The 26,975-nt window shown below is 43.6% G+C and overlaps 1 protein-coding gene across 1 annotated transcript in view; it reads left to right on the top strand.

Moving 5' to 3' along the window:
- Positions 1-26,975, top strand: part of DOCK1 (dedicator of cytokinesis 1) — a gene marked incomplete in the record, with an annotated part of 633,434 nt that overhangs the window by 96,286 nt on the left and 510,173 nt on the right. Inside the window, 2 exon segments of the mRNA XM_073595735.1 lie at positions 10,527-10,610; positions 22,921-22,961. Coding sequence (XP_073451836.1) covers positions 10,527-10,610; positions 22,921-22,961 — 125 coding nt within the window.

The following is a 26,975-nucleotide window of genomic DNA, read 5'->3' as shown; positions in this document are numbered from 1 at the left end:
TGTGGTAGTCCTGGGAGCGACATTTCCTTTTGTACATGCGCACGAGTGTCACATCACCGCAACATGGATTGGGGGGGGGGGGGGCGATCGGGGCCATAAATGTTTTCTGAGCTACGCGTTCGCGGCTTAGTGAACATGACAGCTGACAGGCAGAAGGATGCATTTATGGCAGAAGAGACAAATAAGGTCTCTTCTGTCATAAATACCCTGCCTGTCAGCCATTTGCATAAAAAAAAACAAGTTTACTTCCACTTTATGGGTATTTTCACACAGGACATCATTGGTTCCTTAAAAATAAAAATAAAATGTTGGATACGGAGTTAGCTTACATCCGTTTCGTATTTATCTTCTGCCTTATCTTCTATTCAGAAGACTCAGATCGTAGTTAATCGCAAGCAGCAAAACTTTGTAAAGCTGCTCTTTAAGGCTAAAAAAAGAATCAAGCTACTTGTGTGCTAACCAATAATAATATAGTAATAAAATAAGGAAGTTGCCAACACTCAAATATGTCCCCACCATGTGATAAACTAATAAATATAGATATAAAGATGTGGCGCTACCTCTAAGGAAACAAACAGAAAGGGTTAAAGAATGGTCCACTCAACTCCTCATCAGAGCATACTGTGTTCCCATATGTGATAAACCTAAAAATAGCATGTACATAAAATAAGATATAAGTAGGTGTAAAAATCAATTGAAAGATATACACTATGTTGCCAAAAGTATTGGGGCACATGAACTTTAACCACTTAAGGACCGGAAGAATTTGCTCCCTTAATGACCAGGCCATTTCTTGCGATACAACACTGCGTCGCTTTAACTGGCAATTGCACGATCGCATGACACTGTATTCAAACAAAATTGATGTCCTTTTTTTTTTCCCCACAAATAGAGCTTTCTTTTGGTGGTATTTGATCACCTCTCCTTTTTTTTTTTTTTTTTTTTGTTTTTTTTTTGCGCTATAAACAAAAAAGAGTGACAATTTTGAAAAAAAAAAAAAAAAACAGTATTTCTTTTTGGTATAATTACTATCCCCCCCCCCCCCCCCCCCAAAAAAAAAGTAAAAAAAAAACAAATTTCTTCCTCCGTTTAGGCCAATATGTATTCTGCTACATATTTTTGGTAAAAAAAATAATCGCAATAAGTGTAATATTGGTTTGCGCAAAAGTTATAGCGTCTACAAACTATGGGATAGATTTATGGCATTTTTGTGTGTGTGTGTGTGTGTGTATATATATCTCATAAAATTTTTTATTTTTTTTTTTTGTTTACCAGTAATGGTGGTGATCTGTGATTTTTAGCGGGATTGCGGCGGACAGATCGGACGCTTTTGACACTTTTTCAGGACCATTGACATACAGCGATCAGAGCTAAAAATAGCCACTGATTACTGTATAAATGTCACTGGCAGGAAAGGGGTTAAGTGTGTTCCCTGGGAGGTGTTTCTAACTTTATGTGGGCTGGGCTGACTGGAGGAGGAGAGAGATCGCTGTTCCTGATCACTAGGAATAGACTATCTCTCTCCCCTGACAGAACGGGGATCTGTTTACACTGACCGATCCCCATTCTGCTTGTTTCTGGAGCGATCATGGGTGGCCAGCGGACCCGCTGGTTGGCTCCCCTGCTCACGAATGGGTGCGCCCACAAATCGCTGTGTACGCACCCGACGTACAATGACTGCGTTTCACGCAGGCGAGCCAACCCGCCACAGTACAACTGTGGCGGGCGGTCTGTAACTAGTTATTGGCATCTCAGTCTCAGTCTTAGTCTGTAGGGTTCAATATTAAGTTGGCCCACCTTTTTGCAGCTATAACAGCTTCAACTCTTGGGAAGGTTGTCCACAAGGTTTAGGAGTGTGTCTATGGGAACGTTTGATCATTCTTCCAGAAGTGCATTTGTAAAGTTAGGCACTGAAGTGGACAAGAAGGCCTGGCTCGCAGTCTCCGCTCTAATTCATCCCAAAGGTGTTCTATTGGGTTGAGGTCAGGGCTCTCAAGTCCAGGCCTGTCAAGTTCCTCCACCCCAAATTCGCTTATCCAAGGTCCATAAAGACATGGATGAGCGAGTTTGTGGTGGGGGGATCTTGACTGGCCTGCACAGATCCCTGATCTAGAGATATAGATATATAGATATAGATATAGATATATGAGAGAGAGATTGTGTGTATGTAGATAGGTCTATCTCATCTATATATATTTATATTCTGTGTATGTATACTCTGAGGAGTTGAGTGGACAATTCTTTACCCCTTTCTGCTGTTTGTTGCCTTATAGGTAGCACCACATCTTTTATTCACTTGCTCTTTAAGGCTGTGCACGTGAGCCTGGGTGTTCTAAAACGTGGCCAGAATCGTAGATTTCTGCCCGCATTTTCAGAAACACGGCAAAGCTCGCAAAAAATACATTTTGTCATGTAACAAAACACGCTAAAACTCACTTCACCAAAAGTGCTTGGCTCTGCTTAGTGTACATAAGCTTCTTTGGCACATTAGATGTGCAATGGGCTGTCACTTGAAAAACTGTGAACATAGCCTCAAAGCAGAACTTCACCCAAAGGCCTAGGACAGGGGTAGGCAACCTCGGTCCTCCAGCCGTGGTGAAGCTACAAGTCCCATGAGACATTGCAAGACCCCTAGAGGCAGAGGCATGATGGGATTTGTAGTTTCATCACAACTGGCGTGTCAAGGTTGCCTACCCCTGGCCTAGTAGATCAGTGCAAAAGTTTGCTACACACACAATCCCCCGCAGCCTTGGGACATGCCACAAGTCTACAATTAGGATGCTGACGCTGGGGACCCAAAGACTGGCAAAGAGCCGGGTTGGGTGAGGACATCGCTGGATCCAGGGACGGGTCAGTGTGTGTTTTTTTTTAAAGTCAGCAGCTACAGTATGCAAATAGTGTAGCTGCTGACTGTTAAAGCGGAGCTCCACCCAAAAGAGGAAGCTCCGCTTGTTTGTACCCTCCACTACCACATTTGGCACTTTTTTGGTGGGGGGGGGAGGGGGAGTGGGTACCTGGTTTTGTCAGGTACCCGCTCCCACTTCTGGGTAAGATCTTTGAGGTGATCTCTGAGCATTTTCCAGCCTCTCCTTGTCTCCCCCCAGCCCACCCCCCGCTGCCTTCTGGGACACACAGGTCCCAGAAGACAGTGGGGCCATTCAGAAACGTAGTGCAACTTGTGCATGTGCAGTAGGAAGCCGGCTGTGAAGCCTGAAAACAAAACTGGCGCCTGTACCCAAAGCCGATTGACAAATTGGCTTGGGGTGCCGACATTGCTGGATCGCTGGACAGGTAAGTGTCCTTATATTAAAGGTCAGCGGCTACGGTGTTTGTAGCTGCTGACTTTTAATTGTTTTCCAGACTAAACCCCGTAAACAAGAATTTAAAGAGGAGCTAAAGATCTTCTTTTAGAGAAATTGCAGGTATGGATATTTTATACATAGTTACATTGGTCCAGCTTGAAATACCTGGAATTCCTTCATAAAAAAAATAGAGGGGCTAGGTTATTGATTCTCGTAGAAACAAATTAAATCTGAGCCAGGCAGTAAGTGCACACTGATCTGCTGCAGTGGGTAAGGCCGGGTTCACACTTATGTGAATTGGATGTGGATTTCGCTGCATCCAGTTCTCATGACAGGAGAGTGTGACCGATTCTCAATGGAGCCGGTTCACACATCTCCGGGGCGGCTGTGGAGCGCAAAGCAGAAGAGTCCCGTGCATCTTTTTGGATCTGTTTCAGATATGAATTCAGGCAAAAATTTCAGACGCACGAGACCCCCTGCTGCGAGCTTCGGCTGCAGATAGTGTGCAGACAATCGTCAAAGACGCAGACTAAGTTAGATATTTATTTAGCAATTATTAAATATGTTTTTTAATGCAATAGTGTAAGCCTTGGTTCACATCTATGGATGCTCATGTAGAGCAGCATATTCTTTTCGATGAGCTGCCCTACCCATGTGAAATGGGGGGGGGGGGGGGGGCAACTCACCGAACCGCATGGTTGCCAGTGTGTGAGGGGTGGTGGTGTTGTTATCAATTGTGCATCTACTAAAGAGCAGCGTGTTTCTGTACTGGTCGGAAAAACAAGGTTTTTCGCGCTTTTACTCACACAGATTGGAACCAAGCTTAAATACAGAATTTGAATTTAAAGTGAAACTAAACCATCCCATCGTTTTCAGCCAAGGAAGCTGCCATCTTGGCTTCTGTTTGATCTTCATCTGCCATGATGCTGGACATGTGATTGTTTGTCGCCAGCAATGTGACAGTTGCATGTAAATATTTTTTGAAACTGTTAAATTGATGAGTTTGGTTCCACTTTAAGACTCCTTTCACACCGAGCCGCCTATAGCGTTGGCGGTAAAATGCTGCTATTTATAGCGGCATTTTACCGTCGGTTTTGCGGCGCATTTCGGCCGCTAGCGGGGCTCTCTTACCCCCCGCTAGAGGCCGAGAAAGGGTTAAAACCGCTCGCAATGTGCCGCAATAGCGGCATTTTGCCGGCGGTATCCTATCGCTGCCCCATTGATTTCAGTGGAGAGCAGCGGTGGAGGAGCGGTAAACACACCGCTCCAAAGAAGCTGCTGACAGGATTTTTCCTGACGTCCTGCCAGCGCTTCGGTGTGAAATCCCTCGGACTTTCACACTGGAGACAATGCTGCAGTTGTTTGTGGGTGGATTGCAGGCGCTATTTTTAACGCTATAGTGCCTGCAAAACGCCCTCCGTGTGAAAGGGGTCTAACTTGGTATATCAACCTATTGCAGTCTCCTACACAGCAGCACTCAGTCTGGGAGAAGATGGGACAGGACTGGGAACCAATCAAGTACACCGCATGCAATTATGTGTAAAATGTACAAACATGCTGATAGGAGGACAGAGCAGAGGAAATACCTCATAGGGTTAATTTACTAAAACTAGAGAGTACAAAATCTGGTGCAGATGTGCAAAGTAGCCAATCAGCTTCTAACTTCAGGTTGTTCAATTAAGCTTTTTCAGTAAGCCCTCGTTCACACTGAACACGCTTTTGAAATCGTGTGAATTCATCTGAACTTGCATCATTTCAAAGCCACATTTTAGTCCGACTTTGAGAGCGACTTGAAAGACATCTGTGCGGGTTCATGTACAGATGTCTATTGAAATCACCCCCGAAGTCACCAAAAGTAGTTCAGGAACTATTTTTGGAAATCGGTGCAGTGCCGCAAAGTCGGCGTTGCACCGATTGGGATGCTCCTATTGCTGGCAATAGGCTCCAATTTGACATACGATTTGACCTGTCAAATCGCGTCCGATGTGAACAGGGGGGCTAAAACCTGGAAGCAGATTGGTTTCTATGCAGAGCTGCACCAGATTTTGCACTCTCCAGTTATAGTAAATCAACCTCCATGAGTCTGCTTGTTCCCTGTGTAATCTGCAGGCTGGAGATAGAGAGGGGCATTATTGTAAGTGATGTCAAACCCCCCCCCGGCTGTGCTGTTTGACAGAGCTATGTATATTTCAGGGATGAATGGACAGAAATGCAAATCCTTTGGCAGATTAAATTCCTATCTTTTATATGTACTAAATTTGCGCATTTAGCTGTTTGTGTGGAGTCGTGGTTATCACTGGACAGCAGATGACAAGATGGTAACCAGTAGTCCAGCATTGTTCTATTGTTCTTACTGAAGTAATTATTGGACCATTTGAGAACTGAATCCAGGTTATAAAACTGACATGCCTATTTAATTAGTCCTAATATATCTATATTTTTGGCTTCCATACTAAAAGCATTTCAAGCTAAAACAATACATTACCGGCTGCTTAGCTTGCCAAAATTGTCCGGCTGGATTGTTAAATCTTCATTTTGTCCATCTCAAATACCTAAGTGGTGTTGTAAAGCGAATAGTATATTTCACTTTAATACATCAATATTTTGTCCATGTCGTATTAAAGTTTTTGGATGTCTGAAAGAAAGTCCTGCATTCCTGTAACTTCTATATTCCTGTTGTCATGGATTGGGGCCCCAAGGTTTCATAGACCAAAGGGGCCAGGTAATGCCCAATGCATCGTCTCCTTTGGGAAACAGGAGATGCTATTGGAAGGATTGGTATTGGACTTTATAGGCACTGCGATACACAATTTTTAAAGATAAAAATGTTTTGATTACAATTTGATTAAAAAAAAGACCAACCAGACAGACACTAGTTTAAAAACTTTGCAAAGTAGAAATTTCCTATATGCTATTACAAGACACAACCCATACACCAAGAAATTATACTCCTGAATGATCATGACGATGTCCTTGTTGAAACAACACTTATTGTTCTATCAGGCTTGGTGTGAGTTGATCATAATGTGCAGTAGCTCGGCTCTACATGTTACACGCGTACACGCTTCTTCATGAGCTTAGGCATACATTAATATGCACATCAACCAAGAGTTGGTAACAAAGGTAGGTAAGTATCCAGGATACGGCGGATGTTGCAGACAAGTGTCATCACATGTATGACTGGTCCATATTAGTAGAGACAATATTGAACCCTGATTCAGCAATGGTTACAAAAGTAGCATAATATAGCATACTGGGTAGAAGAGAGGCATATAGCTAGCCTATAGATCCTATACAACAGTCAAAGCTTCAAAAACATCTAGAGAAATAATTTCTCAATAGCTGCAGCAGAGGGGTAGAAGTGTATCCCGATCATGAATGTAGAACTGCATTGTGACTTCCGCCGCTCCAAAGATCATTCAGCTTGATGGTGGTGAGAACATCCTCTGCTGCAGTTATTGAGGAAAAAATGAGCTTCATAGCTTGCTTCGTACACATGAAGTCACCGTCTCAGCGTTGGCGTTTACCCACGTCCAGGCGCGTTTTGTCACTTCGGCCTCTGGTGAGCTTTATTCTTAAGGGAGTGGAATTGGCACACATCACTTTGAAGGATTTTGGTGGAACAACAAGATTTTGTTTCACTATTTTCTCATTGTTTTAAGTTGGACAGTATTACCATATTGATTTGCATATGCTGGAGCATATATATTTTTTTGATATGCCATATGGACACTTTTCATTATGTATGGGTGTTTTATGTTGATCATTTCAATATGTTAATATTTAGGAGTTTTGTAGATTAATGTAGTGCTCTACTGTGGATTTCTCTCTCTCTCTCTCTCTCTCTCTCTCTCTCTCTCATTGACATTTGTTTCACCTCATTTGCATATACGTTGTATTGCCAGGCAGGTATTGTGGCAGGTAAAATTCTGTGTGCTAGTTTGCTTTCATGCACAGCATCTTGAGCAGATGTCAGTACCAAGGTATCGCAGGCTTGAAATTTGTGGATAGTGCCAGCTTGGTATTAGACCCTGTGTTTCCAATTGCAACCTGTGTCCTAATCTGAGTCTCTGTCAGAGACTCTTTACCTAGATCGGAGTTGCGGTGTGTCAGACTTGACACACCGCAACAACTTTCGCCGCGATGCGCGCCCCCGGGGGCGCGCAGCAGCTTGCTATCATATGACGTCTGGTCAGGATATCGCAACCACTATGCCGACATCTTATTGCTATATCACGGGCGGCAAGCGGTTAAGTAAAAATATTACAGAGTGTTTTGCCCATAGAAAATGCTTGCCATGTAACTAATTTGATGAAGTAAAAGGGGTTTTCTTCATTTCTTTCCATATTCCGTTTATTTTTTACAGTGAGTTGCTAAATTTTTTGCAAAGGCTGCTATTCTGAACAGTTATCCACAGTGTCCAGTTTACTGAATGTTTAGCAAAAGCTCCAACTTTAAGCTACTCTGTGCTGTGAAGTCAGATCTAAATGTGTTTCTCACTTTTAATTTGAAATTGGAAAATGTGTTTGCTGACCCTATTCCCCTGCACACCAGTGGGGATGATGATGCTCTTACCATCACGGATTAGCTGATTAAAAGGTGCTGCTAAACGACTCTGAGGCTACCTCCGTACTTTTATTATTATTATACAGGATTTATATAGCGCCAACAGTTTGCGCAGAGCTTTACAACATGAGGGCAGACAGTACAGTTACGATACAATTCAATACAGGAGGAATCTGAGGGCTTACAATCTAGAATGGAGGGTCAGGTGAAACAAAAGTTAATAACTTGGGGAATGAACTGATAGAGAAAATGAAAATACAATGTTAGGTGTGGGTAGGTTAGGCTTCTCTGAAGAGGAGGGTTTTCAGGGATCGTCTAAAAGCTAATAGAGTAGGAGATAATCGGACAGATTGGTGTAAGGAGTTCCATAGGATGGGAGAGGCTCTGGAAAAGTCCCAGAGATGAGCATGGGAGGAGGTGACGAGGGAGCTAGAGAGCAGGAGGTCTTGGGAAGAACGAAGAGAACGATTTGGTTGGTATTTTGAGACTAGGCGGATGTAGCTTGGGGCTAAATTGTGGATGGCTTTGTAAGTTATTAGTATTTTGAATTTAAATAGTTGGGTTAGTGAAAGCCAGTGGAGGGATTGGCAGAGCGGAGTAGCAGATACAGAATGACTGGTAAGGTGGATGAGTCTGGCAGAAGCATTCATGATGGGCTGAAGGGGGGATAGACTATCTAGAGGTAAGCCAATGAGAAGGGAGTTGCAGTAGTCGAGGCGAGAGATGACCAGGGAGTGAATTAAGAGCTTTGTTGTATCATTGGTTAGAAAGGGGCGTATTTTGGAGATGTTGCAAAGGTTTGGACAGTAAATGGATGTGGGGCTTAAAGCAGAGTTCAGAGTCAAAGACTACACCTAGGACCTTGGCATGCGGGGAGGGGCTTATAGTTGCGCCATCGATTTTGACAGAGATCAGGGGAGGGGGCACGTGGTGGAGAAAAATTTATAAGTTTGGTTTTGGATAGATTGAGTTTGAGGAAGTGGAGTGACATCCAGACTGATATATCTGTTAGTAAATACATTAAGCTTTTTGGCTATTTCCACTTCAGCATAATGTGGCTGGACATTTGTCTATCATCAGTCACTATCGTTTTTTTTTTTTTTTTTTGTCCTTTTAATATGATCATCAAATCCAATAGGGTGTTTCTATTTTAATTATCATACTTGAAGTGGCACAGCAGCTAATGCAACTGTGACATCAGATAGCAAACTTAGAATGTAAGCTCTAAGAGCCGGGCCCTCCTGTACCTTTTGTATTGAACTGTACTGCAATTGTGTTGTCCCCCCTATACATTGTAAAGCGCTGCGTAAACTGTTGGCGCTATATAAATCGTGAATAATAATAATAAAAAAAATAATAGCAAAGCAGCTGTACCTGGTTTTTTTATATATATATATATATATATATATATATATATATATATATATATATATAATATTAACACTGAACTCTGATTGTAAAGCACTTCCTAGTGTTAAAGAAGTTGACTCTTCTTACTCAAAAGTCATTTCCCATGATGAACACTGTCTTTTAAGACCCTCAAATTTTCTTGTTTTACATGCGAGGGGTTTTTGCCCTTTTAAGGCCCCTTTCACACGGGCTGTCTGATCAAGTCCGCCTGTCAGTTTTTCAGGCAGACTTGATCGGACCCTTCTATCGAGCGGCAGATGTCAGAAGACACATGTCTGTTGATTCCCGCCGCCATCCCACCCTGTCTGCCAAAAACAGACGGATGGTGGTCCTATTCCCCATCTGTCCGGTGAATCGCATCGGATGGAAATGGACAGGCGGTCCGTTTACATCCAAAAGAGCAGAGCAGGGCTGTGTCCATGTTTGCTCCGCTATGCAGACCTGTCATCCGCCTGCTCAGTGGGGATCAGCAGAGAGATCCCTGCTGAGCAAGCGGATTCCATTTAGTGGAGGCGCCCATGTGAAAGGGGCCTATATCTTCTAATGTGAACCAGCTGTGGGTGCACTAGTACGCAGAGCTGTGTTTACATGGAAAAGCTGCCAAGTCGCTGTTGGGAGCATTGGAGCTGCTGAGAATCTAGCTACATCCTACCCTACTACAGTACCTTTCTGTTAACTTTGAGAATCAATTGCTCACCAGTACCTACAGCTGAAATAATGGACTTGTATTAACTTTAAAAAGGATTTGCAACTACCATCAATTTTATTCTTTAGGTCCTCTACTTTCATAAAATATATTGTTTTGAGCATTTTAAGTGCTCCCTTTTTTTTTTATTTTTTTTTTATTTTAAAAAGCATGTTTTTTATATGCATGCATGATGCACAACATTTTCATTTTTTTTTTCTCCAGGACCTCATCTGCTTGTTAAAGATATGTACATAATTGCATGTCCATAGCCTGCACAGGTTCACTTTATATTACGTTATTTTGTGGGCCTGTGGATAATATGGAAATCTAAGCAACCCGTCACTACTGTGCATTTATAAGGCAAAATGTTGGCTACTGAAGAATTCATCCTAGTAAAAGAGGATTGATGTGGGCTGTTCACCCAAATAAAAGTAATATGGTGCTGAATAAAGCAAATTCATCTTTGCCTCATACGGACTGCAGATGATTCTTTTACCATGTAGATGTATTTATCTGATGACAATTAATAAAGGAACATTTTTTATTTATTTTTTTTCTAGCCATTTACAACTATGAGGGAAGAGGAAGCGATGAGCTCAACCTCCAGATCGGCGACACTGTGCACCTTCTAGAGACACATGAAGGTGAGTGAATGACCTCATCTTTTACTAATGAACCCAAACTAAAACTGAAATCAGGCAGTCCCCGGGTTACAAACAAGATAGGTTCTATGGGTTTGTTCTTAAGTTGAATTTATATGTAAGTTGGAACAGGTACATTTTTTTAAGTGCAACTCCAACCAAAAAAAATGTGTTTGTTTTTTTTTGGATAGCATAGGGAAGGGTTAACACATTTATTTGCCGGTCTGTGTCCCTGTTCAGAAGATTTCACCTCACTTTCTGCCCCTGTGACAATTGGATTTTGAAAATTTTGGGTTGTTGTAGAAACAAGGATTGGTGTTAAAGCTTCAATGGAGACGCCTTTTTTCCCATGATAACTCTCACAGAGGTGAGTTACCCTTCCTAGGGGAAGATTTCCTTTCACTTCCTGTTGTCTCCCTCCATTAGTAAGTATGATTCATTTGTAAGTGGGGTGCTTGTAACTCGGGGGACTGCCTGTACTTTGCTATGCCAACAATAAGAACTGCAAAAGTTTTTAGTTTAGCACTATAGACTCTAGGACTGCCAGAGGCGCCAAAATCTCACAAACAGGTAGTGTAGAGGAAACCGGGTTGACCGCACGAAACCCACGGGTGCACCACATGGAAACGGTGTGAAACCGGCCTTAACTTGTAAAATCAAACTATTTGCCATCTGAGCCTAGTAAATGTACGAAAGTGTCTGGGAATGTGTAGCTAATGTAGTTGCACTTTGTTATAAACAAGGCAAATGTTACAGTAATCACATTCTTCCATTGAAAAACAGATGTTGACAAATGTTAGTAACGTATAGTTACTGTATGGCTGATGTTCTTCTGATGGGGTTTCTGATTCTGGCAAATGTACAGCTGTCTTATAAATATGGCCTTCTATGTTCAGTGTACCATTGTATGCACTTATCACACGCTAGATTAAAGGGTCATGGATGGCTCTGAAACATTGCACGTTGTCCTTTGTGATGTGGTCATTCTTCAATAAATCCTTCAGACTAGGGAAGCCCCGATATCTGTGGCAATACCAAGAATTTGCGCGAGTATAGGTACTCACCCAAATGCTCGCGATACTGAAACCGATAGTTTGTGGTACGATTTGCGTCAATACAAAATGAATGGGCGCAAATCGCAATGCAAAGGATCAAATGCAATTTGAACAGGAATGCAGTATGATTCCTGTCTGAATTTAATGCAATTTCCCCCACTGTGTGTGGGTGTGAAGAGAAAAGCACCATCTAATGGGCAGTTTAAAAAAATGTCTGGCTACATGCAAAATAATCTACATAGGTGTCCCGTCCTGCTGATGATGGCTTCTCACAGGGCTGGAGATGTAAAGGCGGTTTTCCCCCCAAGCTGATATAACTTCCGCCCTGTACCCACAGGGTTCCGGAACTTCTCTTCCAGCGGCCCTGATTTGCTATCATCAGCAGACTGGGTCACCTATGTAGATTATTTTGTATGTGGCCAGATCTGTATTGTGAGTTCTAACATTTTTTTTTTTTTTAAAACTGATGAATTTTTTTTTTTGTTTGCTTTGTTAGTTTTTTTTTGGTATTATAGCAAAAAGTAAAAAATATTGTGGTTTTTGTTTTATTTTTCAAAATTGTCGCTCTTTTTTCGTTTATAGAGCAACACATAAAACAGATCAAATACCACCAAAAGAAAGCTCTATTTGTGGGAAAAAAAGGACATTCATTTTGTTTGAGTGCACGGCCACGCAGTTGCTGTATCTGAAAAAATGGCCTGATCATTAAGGGGGCAAATCCTTCCGTTCCTTAAGTGGTTAAACTGCCCTCATTTACAGACCGAAGTTCATCGCTTTGATCTAAAAAAAACAAATGATACAATATTTCTTTTTATCTCAAGGCTGAGCAATGTGATAAACATGGCAGGCTGCCTTTTTTTTTTTTTGACAGCTGTGAGCAGAGAACGGCTCTGCACTGAAGCGTAGAAATGCTGGATTAAGATCGTGAGGGGGGTTGAATCGAGATCGCGATTTTTTTTTTTTTAACGATTAATCGTGAAGCTCTTCCACATGCCTGTTCAAATCGCATGTGATTCTTTGCAGTACGATTTGCGTAAATTTTTGGTATTGGCGCAATTCGCATCAGCACCGCAATGTACCAGTACTCGGTATTGGCAAGTACTTGACCGAAAGTATCGGGACTCATACTCGCTGCTAAAGAAATGATATTGGTGCAACCTTACTTCAGACCATATAAAAGTGTCTGTGCTGTGCAGCACACAGAGCTGGAGACAAGTGGTGTTATTTGTGGCTCATTACATTTGTCTCTGATATTGTGTGGCCGGAAAGTGGTGAGGAGAGGTTGCGCTGTTTATCATGGTATTTCGGCTACTACAGTACATAGAGAGATGGAACAAAGTGCTATCTACACTTTTTTTTTTTCCCCTAGGGGGGAAGGTGCTACAAAAGAAAAAAAGAAACAGACTTTTTTTAAGAATATTCAGAGCAGTTGTTGGAGCAGGGAGAGATTTTCTGTCTCATCATGACATTTTATGCACGTCTAGAATCATTCTCCTTTTTGTGGCAAAAAAAATATATTTTTTTTTAGTTGTTTTTTATTGCATGTATACTGCATGTCATATTCAGCCAAGTTGGGTTGGAGGATTGTTGCAAGACTTGGTGATGCAGTGATTCCAATAAAGACAACCATATCTCTCATTGCCTTTCATTTTCAGTGTGATAGTGTCTCAGTCTCTGAAAAAGAATTGAACACCTACTCTTGTGCTTCTTATCAGTTCTCCAAAATAGGAAATACAATTCGGAAGAGTGGCTTTTCACAAGAAAGCAGACTGTCAACCCCAGTCTTATAAAACTGTCTAACATTAACCCACATTGCTTCTGACAGCTTGAGACATAAACCACATTGATGTTAGAGAAGCAAAACTAGTGCTGCTACATGGCCTTTTAAAGTGACCACATACCCTCTGTTCTCAGCTGCATAAGAAGCTCACGTAGGAGAAATGGCAGTGAATGGCTGTGAGGGAGGGGGGGTGGCCATGTCAGCACAAGCCTGATCATTGGAGGAGAGCAGACTGAGTTCCCAGCACAGCTAGAGAACTGACCACGCTCATGCCTAGTGTGGTCAGTTTTTAACAGGAGATCAGAGGGACTAGCAGGGACACCAGGGATATTTCAAACAAGGGAAGTAATACAAAGAGAATAGGATACTTTTTTTCTTTTTTTATAAATACATGGTGCAGCAGACATATCAGGAATATGAAGTTGGGTTTACATATTCTTTAAAATGTTTTTTAAGGCTCAAGTGTTTTTTTTACCTTCATGGCCCCCCCCCACCCTACTCAACTGAGCCCCAATCTTGATCCACCAATGTGCACAAGAGCAGCGCCTCTCTTGGGTCTCTTCCTCCTCATTGGCTGAGACAGCAGCGGGAGCTCCCGCTTCTGTCAATCACAGCCAGTGAGGAAAGAGTGGGGGCGGGGCCGAGCCACGCTCCATGCCTGAATGAACACAGAGCAGCAGCTCAGGAGCGAGCCGAGGGCCCCATAGCAAGCTGCTTGTTATAGGGGGCACTCGGCAGGAGGGAGGGGCCAGGAGCCCCGGCAGGGGACCCGAGAAGAGTTGGATCGGGGCTGCTTTGCAAAACCACTGTACAGAGCAGGGTAAGTATAACAGTTTTTGTTTTTTAAAATCTGCATTTAATATCACCAAGTTTAGATTTGAGGCTCTTGCACACGGACCACCTGAGTCCTTTCTGCGTAACTGAAGCCATATTTCCTCTGCTCAGGCAGCCCTTCAAGGTACAGTGTACAGCCTATCATTAACCTAAATGACTGTATGCTACTGTACTTATGTATGCGGCGGTGATATCAAACACAATTACAGCATGCAACCGTATGCAAAAAAAAATAGAACTTTTAGCTCTCGACTTTCAAGCAGAGTACTCCATAATTAAAGCTAAAATTAAATATAATCTGAAACTTAATAGAGTTTACTAGCCTACTGCATTAAAACCTGAGACTAAATTCAGGTTCTGACAAAAGCCCAATCACAGCTGGCTCTCGGTAAAGGTGCAGTGGCTTATGAAAGGCCCGGACTCCCCACAGAGTCTTTTATAGCCACTTACCAAAGTGAAGGATTTTCAAGAAATGGATCCTTGGTATGGGGTTGAAATGTTGGCCCTTTTGGAAAAAAAAAAAAAAATGACATGTCTTTTGATTTTATTATTTTGCTTTCTTTCTGTGATGCACCTAATCTGCAATGTAAGGTATTCTAAGAGACTGCATATGGGACTTGTGTTTCTATATTTAGAATTCTCCTTCAGCATTTGATTTCATCCTGTGTGTATCATTATAATTATTATGCACAATTAATTATATTCTATTAAAATAAAGTTCTAATGACTTACGTAATGCCTAAGCATGCTTGGTACAGAAATCCGTAGCTAATTATTTCTCCAGGAATTAGCACAGTGGAGTTTTTGTTGTGGGCAGAATTAGTGGGATACAAAATTAAGCTTTTGTTGTCCTGCATGTTAGCAGAACTAGGTTAATGTGTACCTAGCACCTGAAATGGATTTTAAAATCTGTAATTTTTTTTAGATTTTTTTTTTTTACTTTGCCGCACAATACAGAGGAGGTAATAATCAGAAATAACTCACAAATGGCTAACATGCGTTGGTAGCAAGTAGGAGGTCTGACACCCCACTCTCCAGGTTGCACATTAGTCACATCAACACCCATGTGGTTGTCTGGGTTCCCTACTAGAATGTAAGGGCCAAATGTGACCAGGCTGGGGCAAGTCGAGGATTACAAAAGTACACATTCTAAAAATTGTTTATCTGTGCTTGCTGTAGCTGTTCTAGCAAGTGTAGGAAGTGTATGGGTAGTTAGATCTTCTGGAACAGGTATGCAGAAAAGAACTTCTTACCTATATTTGACGTCCCTGATCTGTGTACTTGTTCTGGGAAGTTGCGCAGAAATGACTGAAGTCAGCATGTCAGTGTGAGTGATAGTATTTTAAGAAGGTCATAAGTAGCAGGCTCCATGTTTCCTCCTTTTGAAGGTATACTTTAAAGAGATATAGAAGCATGAAGATTTGTTCTCACAAGAGAACCTGTCACTTTGCCCTGAGTGGACAAAGTGTCAGATTCTCCTTTTTAATGATGAGGTTGCAGATCCTGCATTATCCAGTGGCTTGAACCAGGGATGTGGAATTGGGGAGTGGGGTGTAGAAGGGGAATGTGCTCCAGGTGCAGTGTTGATAATTGGAGGGGAGGCATGTTGGGAGCTTTGGACAATCTATTCTCCAGCGACACCCCTATAACAAGAAGTAGGGGCCTCAATAGCTGCTGGAGGAAGGATTCTACTGTCTTCTTCTTCCACCCACAGCAGGCTGCTTTGGAACAAAGCGAACGGTGGCTGAGAACACACCTCAATCTCAGAGTGGCGCTGCTGGGGGAATGAGGGTAAACTTCCCTTCTTTGTCTCACCTTGTCATGTGACATATCACATGACCAGAGGCAGGGAAAAAGGAACTGGCTTCATTTCCAGTGGGTGTGTCACTGAGAAGTAGTTCTGAAGTGAGCACACAGGGAGTGGGTGGACAGCTCCGCCCTGGACCTCCCCTCTCCTCCTCAGAACCTCCCAAGAGCCCCTTAGCCGCCGCCTCCTTCTCTTAGTGCTCATTCACATGGAAACCAGGGGGCAGCAAAAGCAGACAGCTGAACTGTGATTTTACCGCCCCCTGACCACCCACTTAAACACAGAATTGCAATTCTTTGCAGTCGTGGCAGATATTAAACAGCATGACATATTCTGCACACAGCAGCATCACCAATCACTACCCATTTAAGTGAATAGGGCAGTGTTGCAACTGTCCTGCTTCATGAGCGTCTAAACGGACAATGAGGAAGTAATATATAGCCTCTTAACTGCCTGTCAAACACCCTTCAAAAAGCAGTTGATCACAAAACACTTTTTAGGTGGACCCTAACCTGGAGTACTGACACACATATGAACAAGCTCTTAGAGCCGTTTCAGCCCCCATCCTCACTCAGAGCTCCCCCAGATCCCTTTAGTTTCGCTCTTTAGAGCCCACCTTCCAGCTTCTCTACCCTCCTTCATCCCACCAATATAGATTTTCAGTCATGCTACTAACACAGGGACATTCTTTCCTTCCAGTAACACCAGTGACAGAGGAATTTCTTTCTCGAACATCACGGGACACAGAGCCTAGGTAATTACTGATGGGTTATATAGGTATCACTGGTGATTGGACACTGGCACACCCTAACCAGGAAGTTCAACCCCCTATATAATCCCTCCCCCTTGCAGGGATACCTCAGTTTTTACGCCAGTGTCTTAGGTGATGGACGTGTAAAGATGTCCTGTGCTAGGCTCCAAAGGGATTATCCTATACTGGGACAGGCCAGGAGAACCGGATCCATTCCAAAGTGTCTTTTCTAGGCCGAATTGGATGGTACCCGGGCCTCGTGTCCGAAGAAACGAGGTTTTACCTGTGACGCTTCTCTTTTTAGAGAGCTGGACCCCGCATATTAGAAAATGTTTTTTCTAGCCTAATTTCTAGCCGGGTGCTTTACAGGGCCAGAACTGTGGATCCCCCTATTCGTAGGGGGCCCCAGTCTGACGTTTTTTTCAAAGTGAGCCCACCGTGAGAGGCGAAGATTGGGTCTGTACAACAAACCCTGCAGGTGAATAAGGTACGGGAGATTCCACAGAATTTTTAAATTCTAGTAGGTTTCTCCTTTAAGGTAAATGGATGCTATGCCTATTGTGACCACCGGGGGCTGCCAATAGCACAAACCTTCTCATGCTGATGTCTGTCTCAAGTGTTCGACGCTGCACAAGCTCCTCTGGCCGGCTCCAGGTAGGATGGATGGGGGGCTCTCCTCAGGGATATCTCCCCCCAGACTGGGGGGGGGGGCGGCAGGTGATCTGTAAGGCGGTTAGACACCGCATTTTCACCGCCGTCGCGGCGGCGGCCGCCGCCATTTGCACAGGGCAGGCCCATTACTACCGGCCTCTCTTCCTCCTCCCCCAGCCTCCTCCATGTTGGTCCAGAAGGGTCGGCTAGCGCGGGAATCGCTCGTTTTTTCAAAAAACAGGGGGGGCGGGCATCAGCACAGTGTGCTCAGACGCCCACAGGACCGGCTGCAGGCTATTAAAGGCACTGATTGCAGGTGCACTAAGCCTTCTGGAGGGACACAGAGCTGACAGTCGCATGTAAGGTGGGACACAGGCATTCTCCTAGGCAGCATTTACTAAAGTAATACCAGACTGGGCATTGGGTAGCACGGCTTTTAGCCAGACTACATCACTCAGCAGTCAGTGTTCATATTGTGATACCTCCACCTTGTTGCTTTGCACTATGGGTAGAAGAGGTTCAGGCACCCCAAGAACCAGAGACTCTAGGGGATCTCGTAAAGGTTCTGAGGGCCCCCTGTCTGCAGCATCCTCCCCCCCTGAGGGGCCAGGGACAGCTAGCCAGGGAGAGCCGTCGGGGGTCAGGGGCTATACCTGCTACTGGCACTTCAGCCCCTGTATACATTACACAGGAGGTTTTCTCCTCAACCATTAATGGTCTAGAGGAAAGAATAATGGCAGTGATTACGTCTTCACACTAGGCCTTCCTCTGTTCCCCAAGACCCTCAGGAAGAGGAGCTCTGGGATAAAGGAGATGAATCCCTTTCAGAGGATCAGGATGGGACAGATGATTCCTCTTCGCAGGAATCAGGTGGAGAGGGACCCTCTGCGACTTCCCAAGAGGAGAAAGTCTTAGTGCAGATCCTTACTGGATTGGTCCGCTCCACATTTAAGTTGCCCATATCTGAATCAGTTAAAGAACCCTCTTCTTCTTTAGGGTCACTGAAACCTCCTCAAACAGCACAGGCTTTTCCTGTTCATAATTTACTTGAAAAGCTTCTTTATGCTGAGTGGGATCGCCCAGATAGACGTTTTTTTTCCGCCAAAAAAGTTCAACACTTTATCCTATGGAAGAAAAGTTTATGAAAATGTGGGGAGTACCGGCCATTGATGCCGCAATTTCCTCCGTAAATAATAGCCTGACTTGTCCTGTAGACAATGCTCAGATGCTCAGGGATCCTGTAGATAAAAAGATGGAATCCCTATTGAAGGATGTTTTCTCCTTAGCAGGTTCAGTGGCTCAACCTGCAGTAGCAGCGATTGGAGTCTGTCAATACCTAAGAGACCATGTTAAGCAGGTCATCAAGGTTTTACCTGAACAGCAGGCCCAGGGGTTGGCTAACCTTCCAGCGCCCTTATGTTATGATGTTGACGCCATCAGAGATTCTATCATGCAAACCTCTCGTCTGTCGCTGGGGTTAGTGCATATACGTAGAATCCTATGGTTGAAAGGTTGGTCAGCCGAAGCACCATGTAAGAAGCTCCTGGCTGGGTTTCCATTTCGTGGTGAAAGGTTGTTTGGAGAAGACTTGGATAACTATATCAAGAGAATCTCCTGTGGGAAAAGCACTCTCTTACCTGTTAAGAAGAAGAGTAAGCGTCCCTCTTTCAAACGGACTCTTTCCCCAGCGCTGGGGGCTTCAGCCTCAAGGCAGTCTCGATGGCCTCCTCCGTCTGGGTCCAGAGACAAGAGTCAACCCCAGGGACAAAAGAAGTCCTGGGGGAAGAAGCCTACTGGGCAAAACACTAAGACCTCTGCATGAGGGGACGCCCCCGCTCGCTCGAGTGGGGGGAAGACTGCGACAGTTCTTAGGGCTCTAGCAGAAGGATTTCCAGGACAGATGGGTAATCTCCACGGTAACCTTAGGGTACAAGCTGGAGTTTCAGGAATTTCCTTCTCCTCGTTTCCTCAGGTCAAGTGTCCCCAGAGATCCAGAGAAAAAGCAGTCGCTCCTTCTAGCGTTAGAGCGACTTTTGTCGCAGTAGGTCATTATGGTAGTTCCCGCGAAGAATCAAGGATTGGGTTTCTATTCCAACCTTTTTACGGTCCAAAAACCAAGTGGGGATGTCAGACCCATTTTGGATTTAAGGGATCTGAACCGATTCCCAAAGATTCAATCCTTCCGCATGGAATCAATTCGGACAGTAGTCTCCACCCTGCAGGGAGGAGAATTTCTGGCATCGATAGACATCAGAGATGCATATCTGCACGTGCCCATTTTTCCTGCTCATCAGAGGTTTCAGACGCCATTTCCAGTTTGTGGCTCTGCCCTTTGGGATAGCACTGCACCTCGAGTGTTCACAAAGGTCTTGACTCCTCCTCTGGCCAGATTAAGGGTTTAGGGTATTAGCTGTCATAGCATACCTAGACGACCTGCTCCTGATAGACCGATCGGTAGCCTCCTTGAATGGGAACTTGAGGACCACAGTCAAGTATCTGGAACACCTAGGTTGGATCCTCAACCTAGACAAATCTTTCCTAAAACCAGCAAGAAGACTGGAGTATTTGGGTCTGATCATAGATACAAGCCAGGAGAAGGTATTTCTACCTCAGGCAAAGATCACTGCCTTAAGGGAGCTGATCCTGGCAGTCAGGACCAAGAAGGGTCCCTCTGTCCACCTTTGTATGAGGCTGCTGGGAAAGATGGTGTCTTCGTTCGAAGTGGTTCCCTATGCTCAGTTCCATTCAAGACTACTGCAGCACAGTATTCTGTTGGCCTGGAACAAGAAGGTTCAGGCATTAGACCTTCCGATGCACCTGTCTCATGCGGTGCGTCAGAGCCTCAATTGGTGGCTCATACCCAAAAATCTGCAGAAGGGAAAATCCTTTCTGCCGGTTACCTGGATGGTGGTAACAACAGATGCCAGTCTGTCGGGTTGGGGAGCAGTTCTGGAACAGTGTGCGGTTCAGGGGGTATGGTCCAAGACCGAGAGGACCTTACCCATCAACATTCTGGAGATCCGTGCGGTATATCTTGCCCTAAAGACCTGGACTATCAGGCTACAGGGTTGCCCGGTCAGGATCCAGTCCGACAATGCCACAGCAGTGGCTTATGTCAATCATCAGGGAGGCACCAGGAGCCGAGCTGCTCAAAAGGAGGTGAACCAGATCTTAGTCTGGGCAGAGAAGCATGTGCCTTGCATATCGGCAGTTTTTATTCCAGGGATAGAGAACTGGCAGGCGGACTATTTAAGTCGCCAACAGTTACTTCCAGGGGAATGGTCTCTGCATCTCGATGTCTTTTGGGCCATATGCCAAAGATGGGGGTTCCAGATGTAGATCTCTTTGCATCCCGATTCAACAAAAAGATAGACAGATTTGTGGCAAGGACAAAAGATCCTCTTGCACATGGGACGGATGCGTTGGTGATTCCGTGGCATCAGTTCTCACTAATTTATGCATTCCCGCCTATTCTGCTACTGCCATGACTCCTTCGCAGGATCAGGCAGGAAAGGAAGTCAGTACTTCTGGTGGCCCCCGCTTGGCCCAGAAGGACGTGGTATGCGGAAATAGTAAGGATGACGGTGGGTTCCCCATGGACACTACCGTTACGCCCAGACCTGTTATCTCAGGGTCCAGTGTTACAAACGCTAAATTTGACGGTTTGGCTATTGAGACCCACGTTCTGAAGAGTCGTGGGCTTTCAGGTCCTTTGATATCTACCTTGATCAATGCAAGGAAGCCAGCTTCCAGAATTATTTATCATAGAGTCTGGAAAGCTTATATATCTTGGTGTGAATCCAGGGGTTGGCATCCCAGAAAATATGTGATTGGTAGAATTCTTGATTTTTTACAATTGGGATTAGAGATGAAGCTGGCCTTGTGTACCATCAAGGGCCAGGTTTCGGCCTTATCAGTATTATTTCAGTGGCCACTTGCTTTGCATTCTTTGGTCCAAAACTTTATACAGGGGGTGACGTGTCTTAATCCTCTGGTTAGGGTGCCCCTAAACCCCTGGGACTTGAACTTGGTTCTGTCTGTGTTACAGAAACAGCCTTTTGAACCAATACGTCAGATTCCTTTGGTCTTGCTGACAAGGAAGTTAATTTTTCTGGTAGCCATCTCTTCTGCTAGAAGAGTATCAGAATTAGCAGCTCTTTCCTGTAAAGAGCCTTATTTAAATGTACACAAGGATAGAGTGGTACTGCGCCCTCATCCTAGTTTTTTACCGAAGGTGGTTTCAGATTTTCATCTAAACCAAGACATTGTTCTACCTTCCTTTTTGCCAGATCCCTGTTCTCCGGAAGAAAGATTACTACATTCTTTGGATGTAGTAAGAGCAGTTAAGGCCTATCTGGAAGCGACTGCTCAGATTCGCAAAATAGATGTTTTGTTTGTGCTGCCAGACAGTCCCAGTAGAGGACAAGCAGCATCAAAAGCTACCATTTCTAAATGGATTCGACAATTGATCATTCAAGCTTACAGTTTGAAACAGAGGATTCCTCCGTTTCAGATCAGGGCACATTCCACAAGGGCTATTGGTGCTTCTTGGGCAGTGCATCACCGGGCCTCTATGGCTCAAATCTGCAAGGCCGCAACCTGGTCTTCAGTCCATACATTCACCAGATTCTATAAGGTGGATGTGAGAAGGCATGAGGATATCGCCTTTGGGCGTAGTGTGCTGCAGGCAGCGGTACAGAGTCCTCAGGTCTGATGGCACCCTACTTGGTTGTGGTCCCCCCCCCCTCAGATAGCATTGCTCTGGGACATCCCATCATTAATTACTGAGGCTCTGTGTCCCGTGATGTTCGAGAAAGAAAATAGGATTTTTTAAAACAGCTTACCTGTAAAATCCTTTTCTTTCGATGTACATCACGGGACACAGAGGTCCCGCCCCTCTTCTAATACACTATATTGCTTGGCTACAAAACTGAGGTATCCCTGCAAGGGGGAGGGATTATATAGGGGGTTGAACTTCCTGGTTCGGGTGTGCCAGTGTCCAATCACCAGTGATACCTATATAACCCATCAGTAATTACTGAGGCTCTGTGTCCCGTGATGTCCATCGAAAGAAAAGGATTTTACAGGTAAGCTGTTTTAAAAAATCCTATTTTTTTTTTTTTTTTTAACTTTTTCAGTGACACCACAGACAAACCTCCACTGTTCCCAATCTGATCATAATTGGCTGTACCGGAAAATGTTCTCTCGTTTCTACAAGGCCTTTACCATTGGGCTTTAGCAGTGCTTGCACCCCACGTCCGTGGCTGGGAGCTACGCTTTAATACAAGCAGATGCTCATATTTAAAAAAAAAAAAAATGAATTCCAAGTTGGTCACACCCTGTCATCTTACTTTAATGGTACTTTTGTTCAAGCTGAACTTTTTTCTTTAGGTTGTATCTATGCATTAGCTGACCTGTTATACATTTTTTTACAGGATGGTACAGAGGATACGTTTTGAGGAAAAAATCTAAAAAGGTACATCACTTCCAGTATAATAAAATATACATGTAAATTTATTGATGACTGTTGCATATGTCCATTGTGCTTATAGGTTGCAGATTTTGGCAACAATAATGAGTGTGCTAAAAGTGAGTACACCCCCTCACATTTTTGTAAATATTTTATTATGTCTTTTCATGTGACAACACTGAAGAAATGACACATTGCTACAATGTAATGTAGTGAGTGTACAGCTTGTATAACAGTGTAAATTTGCTGTCCCCTCAAAATAACTTAACACACAGCCATTTATGTCTAAACTGCTGGCAACAAAAGTGAGTACACCCCTAAGTGAAAATGTCCAAATTGGGCCCAATTAGCAATTTTCCCTCCCTGGTGTCATGTGGCTCGTTAGTGTTACAAGTTCTCAGGTGTGAATGGGGAGCAGGTGTGTTAAATTTGGTGTTATCGCTCTCACTCTCTCATACTGGTCACTGAAAGTTCAACATGGCACCTCATGGCAAAGAACTCTCTAAGGATCTGGAAAAAAAGAATTGTTGCTCTACATAAAGATGGCCTAGGCTATAAGAAGTTTGCCAAGACCCTGAAACTGAGCTGCAGCACGGTGGCCCAGACCATTCAGCTGTTCAACAGGACAGGTTTCACGCAGAACAGGCCTCGCCATGGTCGACCAAAGAAGTTGAGTGCACATGCTCAGCGTCATATCCAGAGGTTGTCTTTGGGAAATAGACATATGAGTGCTGTCAACATTGCTGTAGAGATTGAAGAGGTGGGGGGTCAGCCTGTCAGTGCTCAGACCATACGGCGCACACTGCATCAAATTGGTCTGCATGGCTGTCGTCCCAGAAGGAAGCCTCTTCTAGAGATGATGCACAAGAAAGCCTGCAAACAGTTTGCTGAAGACAAGCAGACTAAGGACATGGATTATTGGAACCATGTCCTGTGGTCTGATGAGACCAAGATAAACTTATTTGGTTCAGATGGTGTCAAGCATGTGTGGCAGCAACCAGGTGAGGAGTACAAAGACAAGTGTGTCCTGCCTACAGTCAAGCATGGTGGTGGGAGTGTCATGGTCTGGGGCTGCATGAGTGCTGCCAGCACTGGGGAGCTACAGTTCATTGAGGGAACCATGAATGCCAACATGTACTGTGACATACTGAAGCAGAGCATGATTCCCTCCATTCCGAGATTGTGCCGCAGGGCAGTATTCCAACATGATGACCACTGCTTTGCTAAAAAAGCTGAGGGTAAAGGTGAAGGACTGGCCAAGCATGTCTCCAGACCTAAACCCTATTGAGCATCTGTGGGGCATCCTAATACGGAAGGTGGAGGAGAGTAAGGTCTCTAACCTCCACCAGCTCCGTGATGTCGTCATGGAGGAGTGGAAGAGGACTTCAGTGGCAACCTGTGAAGCTCTGGTGAACTCCATGTCCAAGAGGGTTAAGGCAGTGCTGGAAAATAATGGTGGCCACACAAAATATTGACACTTTGGGGGTTATTTACTACAGTAAAATCCACTTTGCACTGCAAGTGCACTTGAAAGTAAAGTCGCTGTAGATTCAAAAGTGTAGATGAAAAACAGCATTTTAACTTGCACATGATTGGATGATAAAATCAGCAGAGCTTCCACTCATTTCAGATCTACCCCTTAGATTTAGAGCGATTGCACTTTCAAGTGCACTTGCAGTGCAAAGTGGATTTGCCTTTCGTAAATAACCCCCTTTGAGTCCAATTTGGACATTTTCACTTTTTTGTTTCTAGCTGTTTAGACATTAATGGCTGTGTGTTGAGCTATTTTGAGGGGACAGCAAATTTTCACTTTTATACCCACTGTACACTCACTACTTTACATTGTAGCAAAGTGTCATTTCTTCAGTGTTGTCACATGAAGATAAAATATTTACAAAAATGTGAGGGGAGTACTCCACTTTTGTGAGATACTTTATTGATATTGAATTGTAAGATCCCAACTGATAGTTCAAGTGAGGTCTGCAAGCAGAGGGACTCATTTGTACGATGGAGGGCTTTGTTGTCACTCTCATATAGGCTGTGCTAGCTTGCACTAAAGTGGGATAAAAAAAAAAAATGTTGCAAGGGGTGTGACTGTCCCAAGCCTGATAGCTTGTCAATCAGCACCTGGCCACACCTAGTCCTGCTCACTGTTTTCTGGATTGCCTGTACTGCCATTTGCTGAAACTCTTCCACTGTGAACTGGAGTATCTGAGAATATGAGAGTATTTAAACACACATGGAGGATCTGGCTCGGTGAAGGAAAAGGACGTTTTTTCGTATACTTGATGAGACGTATGCATCACATAGAAAATTGATTTGAAACTTATTTAGACTGTCATTCAGGATTTTTTAGTTGTACTTTAAGGGTACAGAACCCATAGGTTCTATTTAAATTATAATAAACAAATCACAAACCAGTCCAGCGCACTATATAAGTCTCAACTTTTAGCGTCCAAAATGCAATGCATCAACACTGTATAGTGTATTTGGCTCAGCTCCACGCTGAGAAGAATCCTGCAACTAACAGAGATCTGGGAAGAAGATCTAGTGCAGCTCAAAGACAATAGGACATTAAACGCAGGATCTTCATTACCATGATAGTATGAATTATTATTAAATGAAATGTACAATCACAATAAATTTTTTTGACATTCCGCATGGAGAACAGTGGATGCACCAGGGGAGAGATCCCATCAGGCTGTACTAAGCGTCAGTTGGTCCCACCCGCCGGCCTGGAAGGACGCTTAGATCTGACAGCGGTCAGCAACCATTGGCAATGCTGACATTGCCTTATGGAAGCCTCAACACGCTAATGGAAAGAAAAGTACAGCCTGATGGTATCTCTCCCCTGGTGGATCCATTGTTCTCCATGCTGAATGTCAAGAATTTTTAACGCGAGTGTACTATTTTGTTTTATTTAATAAATTCATACTATCCTGCTAATGAAAATCATACACTGCTGTCCTATTGTCTTTTCAAATTATAATAAGGTATTGATGGCCTTAACATAACATCCCAATCCAAAGCACATAGTTTTTTATGGCTATTTTCCTTCTTTTGCAGGGCACACTTGGGTAAAACCTAAATTGGTTTGGAGAATCTTCTCTTATGTATTGCACTGGGGGAAGGGGGCAAAGTTACCTTATGGCTTCTGGGTTGGGCAAAGACTGCAAATCAGATGTTTTCTATAAGAGAAAAATTAAACTTTCATTAAACTAACCAGGAGATATGAAACCATTCTGCCTTTAGACGTGTCCAAAAATTTTTGTTTAGGCCAATTATTGTGAGGTTGGAAGCACAACCTATGGATTTCTGTTAGTGTCCCTAAAAAGAAAGAGCAATGTTTATCTCACATTGTCTTTCACCGCCGCCTAATAACCTACATACTCAAACTGTAACAATCTGCAGAGACTACATATTTTTGTGTTCTCCATAACAAAAAAAAAGAATACAAAAGCTACAGGGACCTAACGTTTAAACAAAACTTGTAACAGGTTTGGTCTCCTGCCTTCTGATACTGAAAGAATGATGTGGTGCCAATACTATGGGGAATTCAAATGCTACAATTGAACTTTTCCAGAAGTTCTTAGTAAGGCCCCTTTCACATGGGTGGTTTGATTGACTTGCATGGAGCTTCCAGTTAGGTTATGTTGGGTTACCTTATCAGAGGCTCCATATATGCCTATGGGCAGGCAGACATTCATCCATTTTACATCTGCTCACTTTTGAGTCCGTCCAGGTCTGGAAAAAGTAATGTTTAAAGGTCTACTTCTGTCTCCATTTTCCCAAGCATAAATGTGATGGAAGTAGTCTAATGTAAATGGATGTCTATTTGTGTAACAAAGTCTATTTACATTGTCACCTACAGTCAGGTCCATAAATATTGGGACATCGACACAATTCTAAACTTTTTGCCTCTATACACCACCACAATGGATTTGAAATGAAACGAACAAGATGTGATTTTAACTGCAGACTTTCAGCTTTAATTTGAGGGTATTTACATCAAAATCAGGT

Source organism: Aquarana catesbeiana, linkage group LG08 (genome assembly GCF_042186555.1).
Source record: "Aquarana catesbeiana isolate 2022-GZ linkage group LG08, ASM4218655v1, whole genome shotgun sequence".
Classification (NCBI taxonomy): Eukaryota; Metazoa; Chordata; class Amphibia; order Anura; family Ranidae; genus Aquarana; species Aquarana catesbeiana.
The sequence above is the reverse complement of the archived record's forward strand: the minus strand, read 5'-3'. Positions and strand labels throughout refer to the sequence as shown.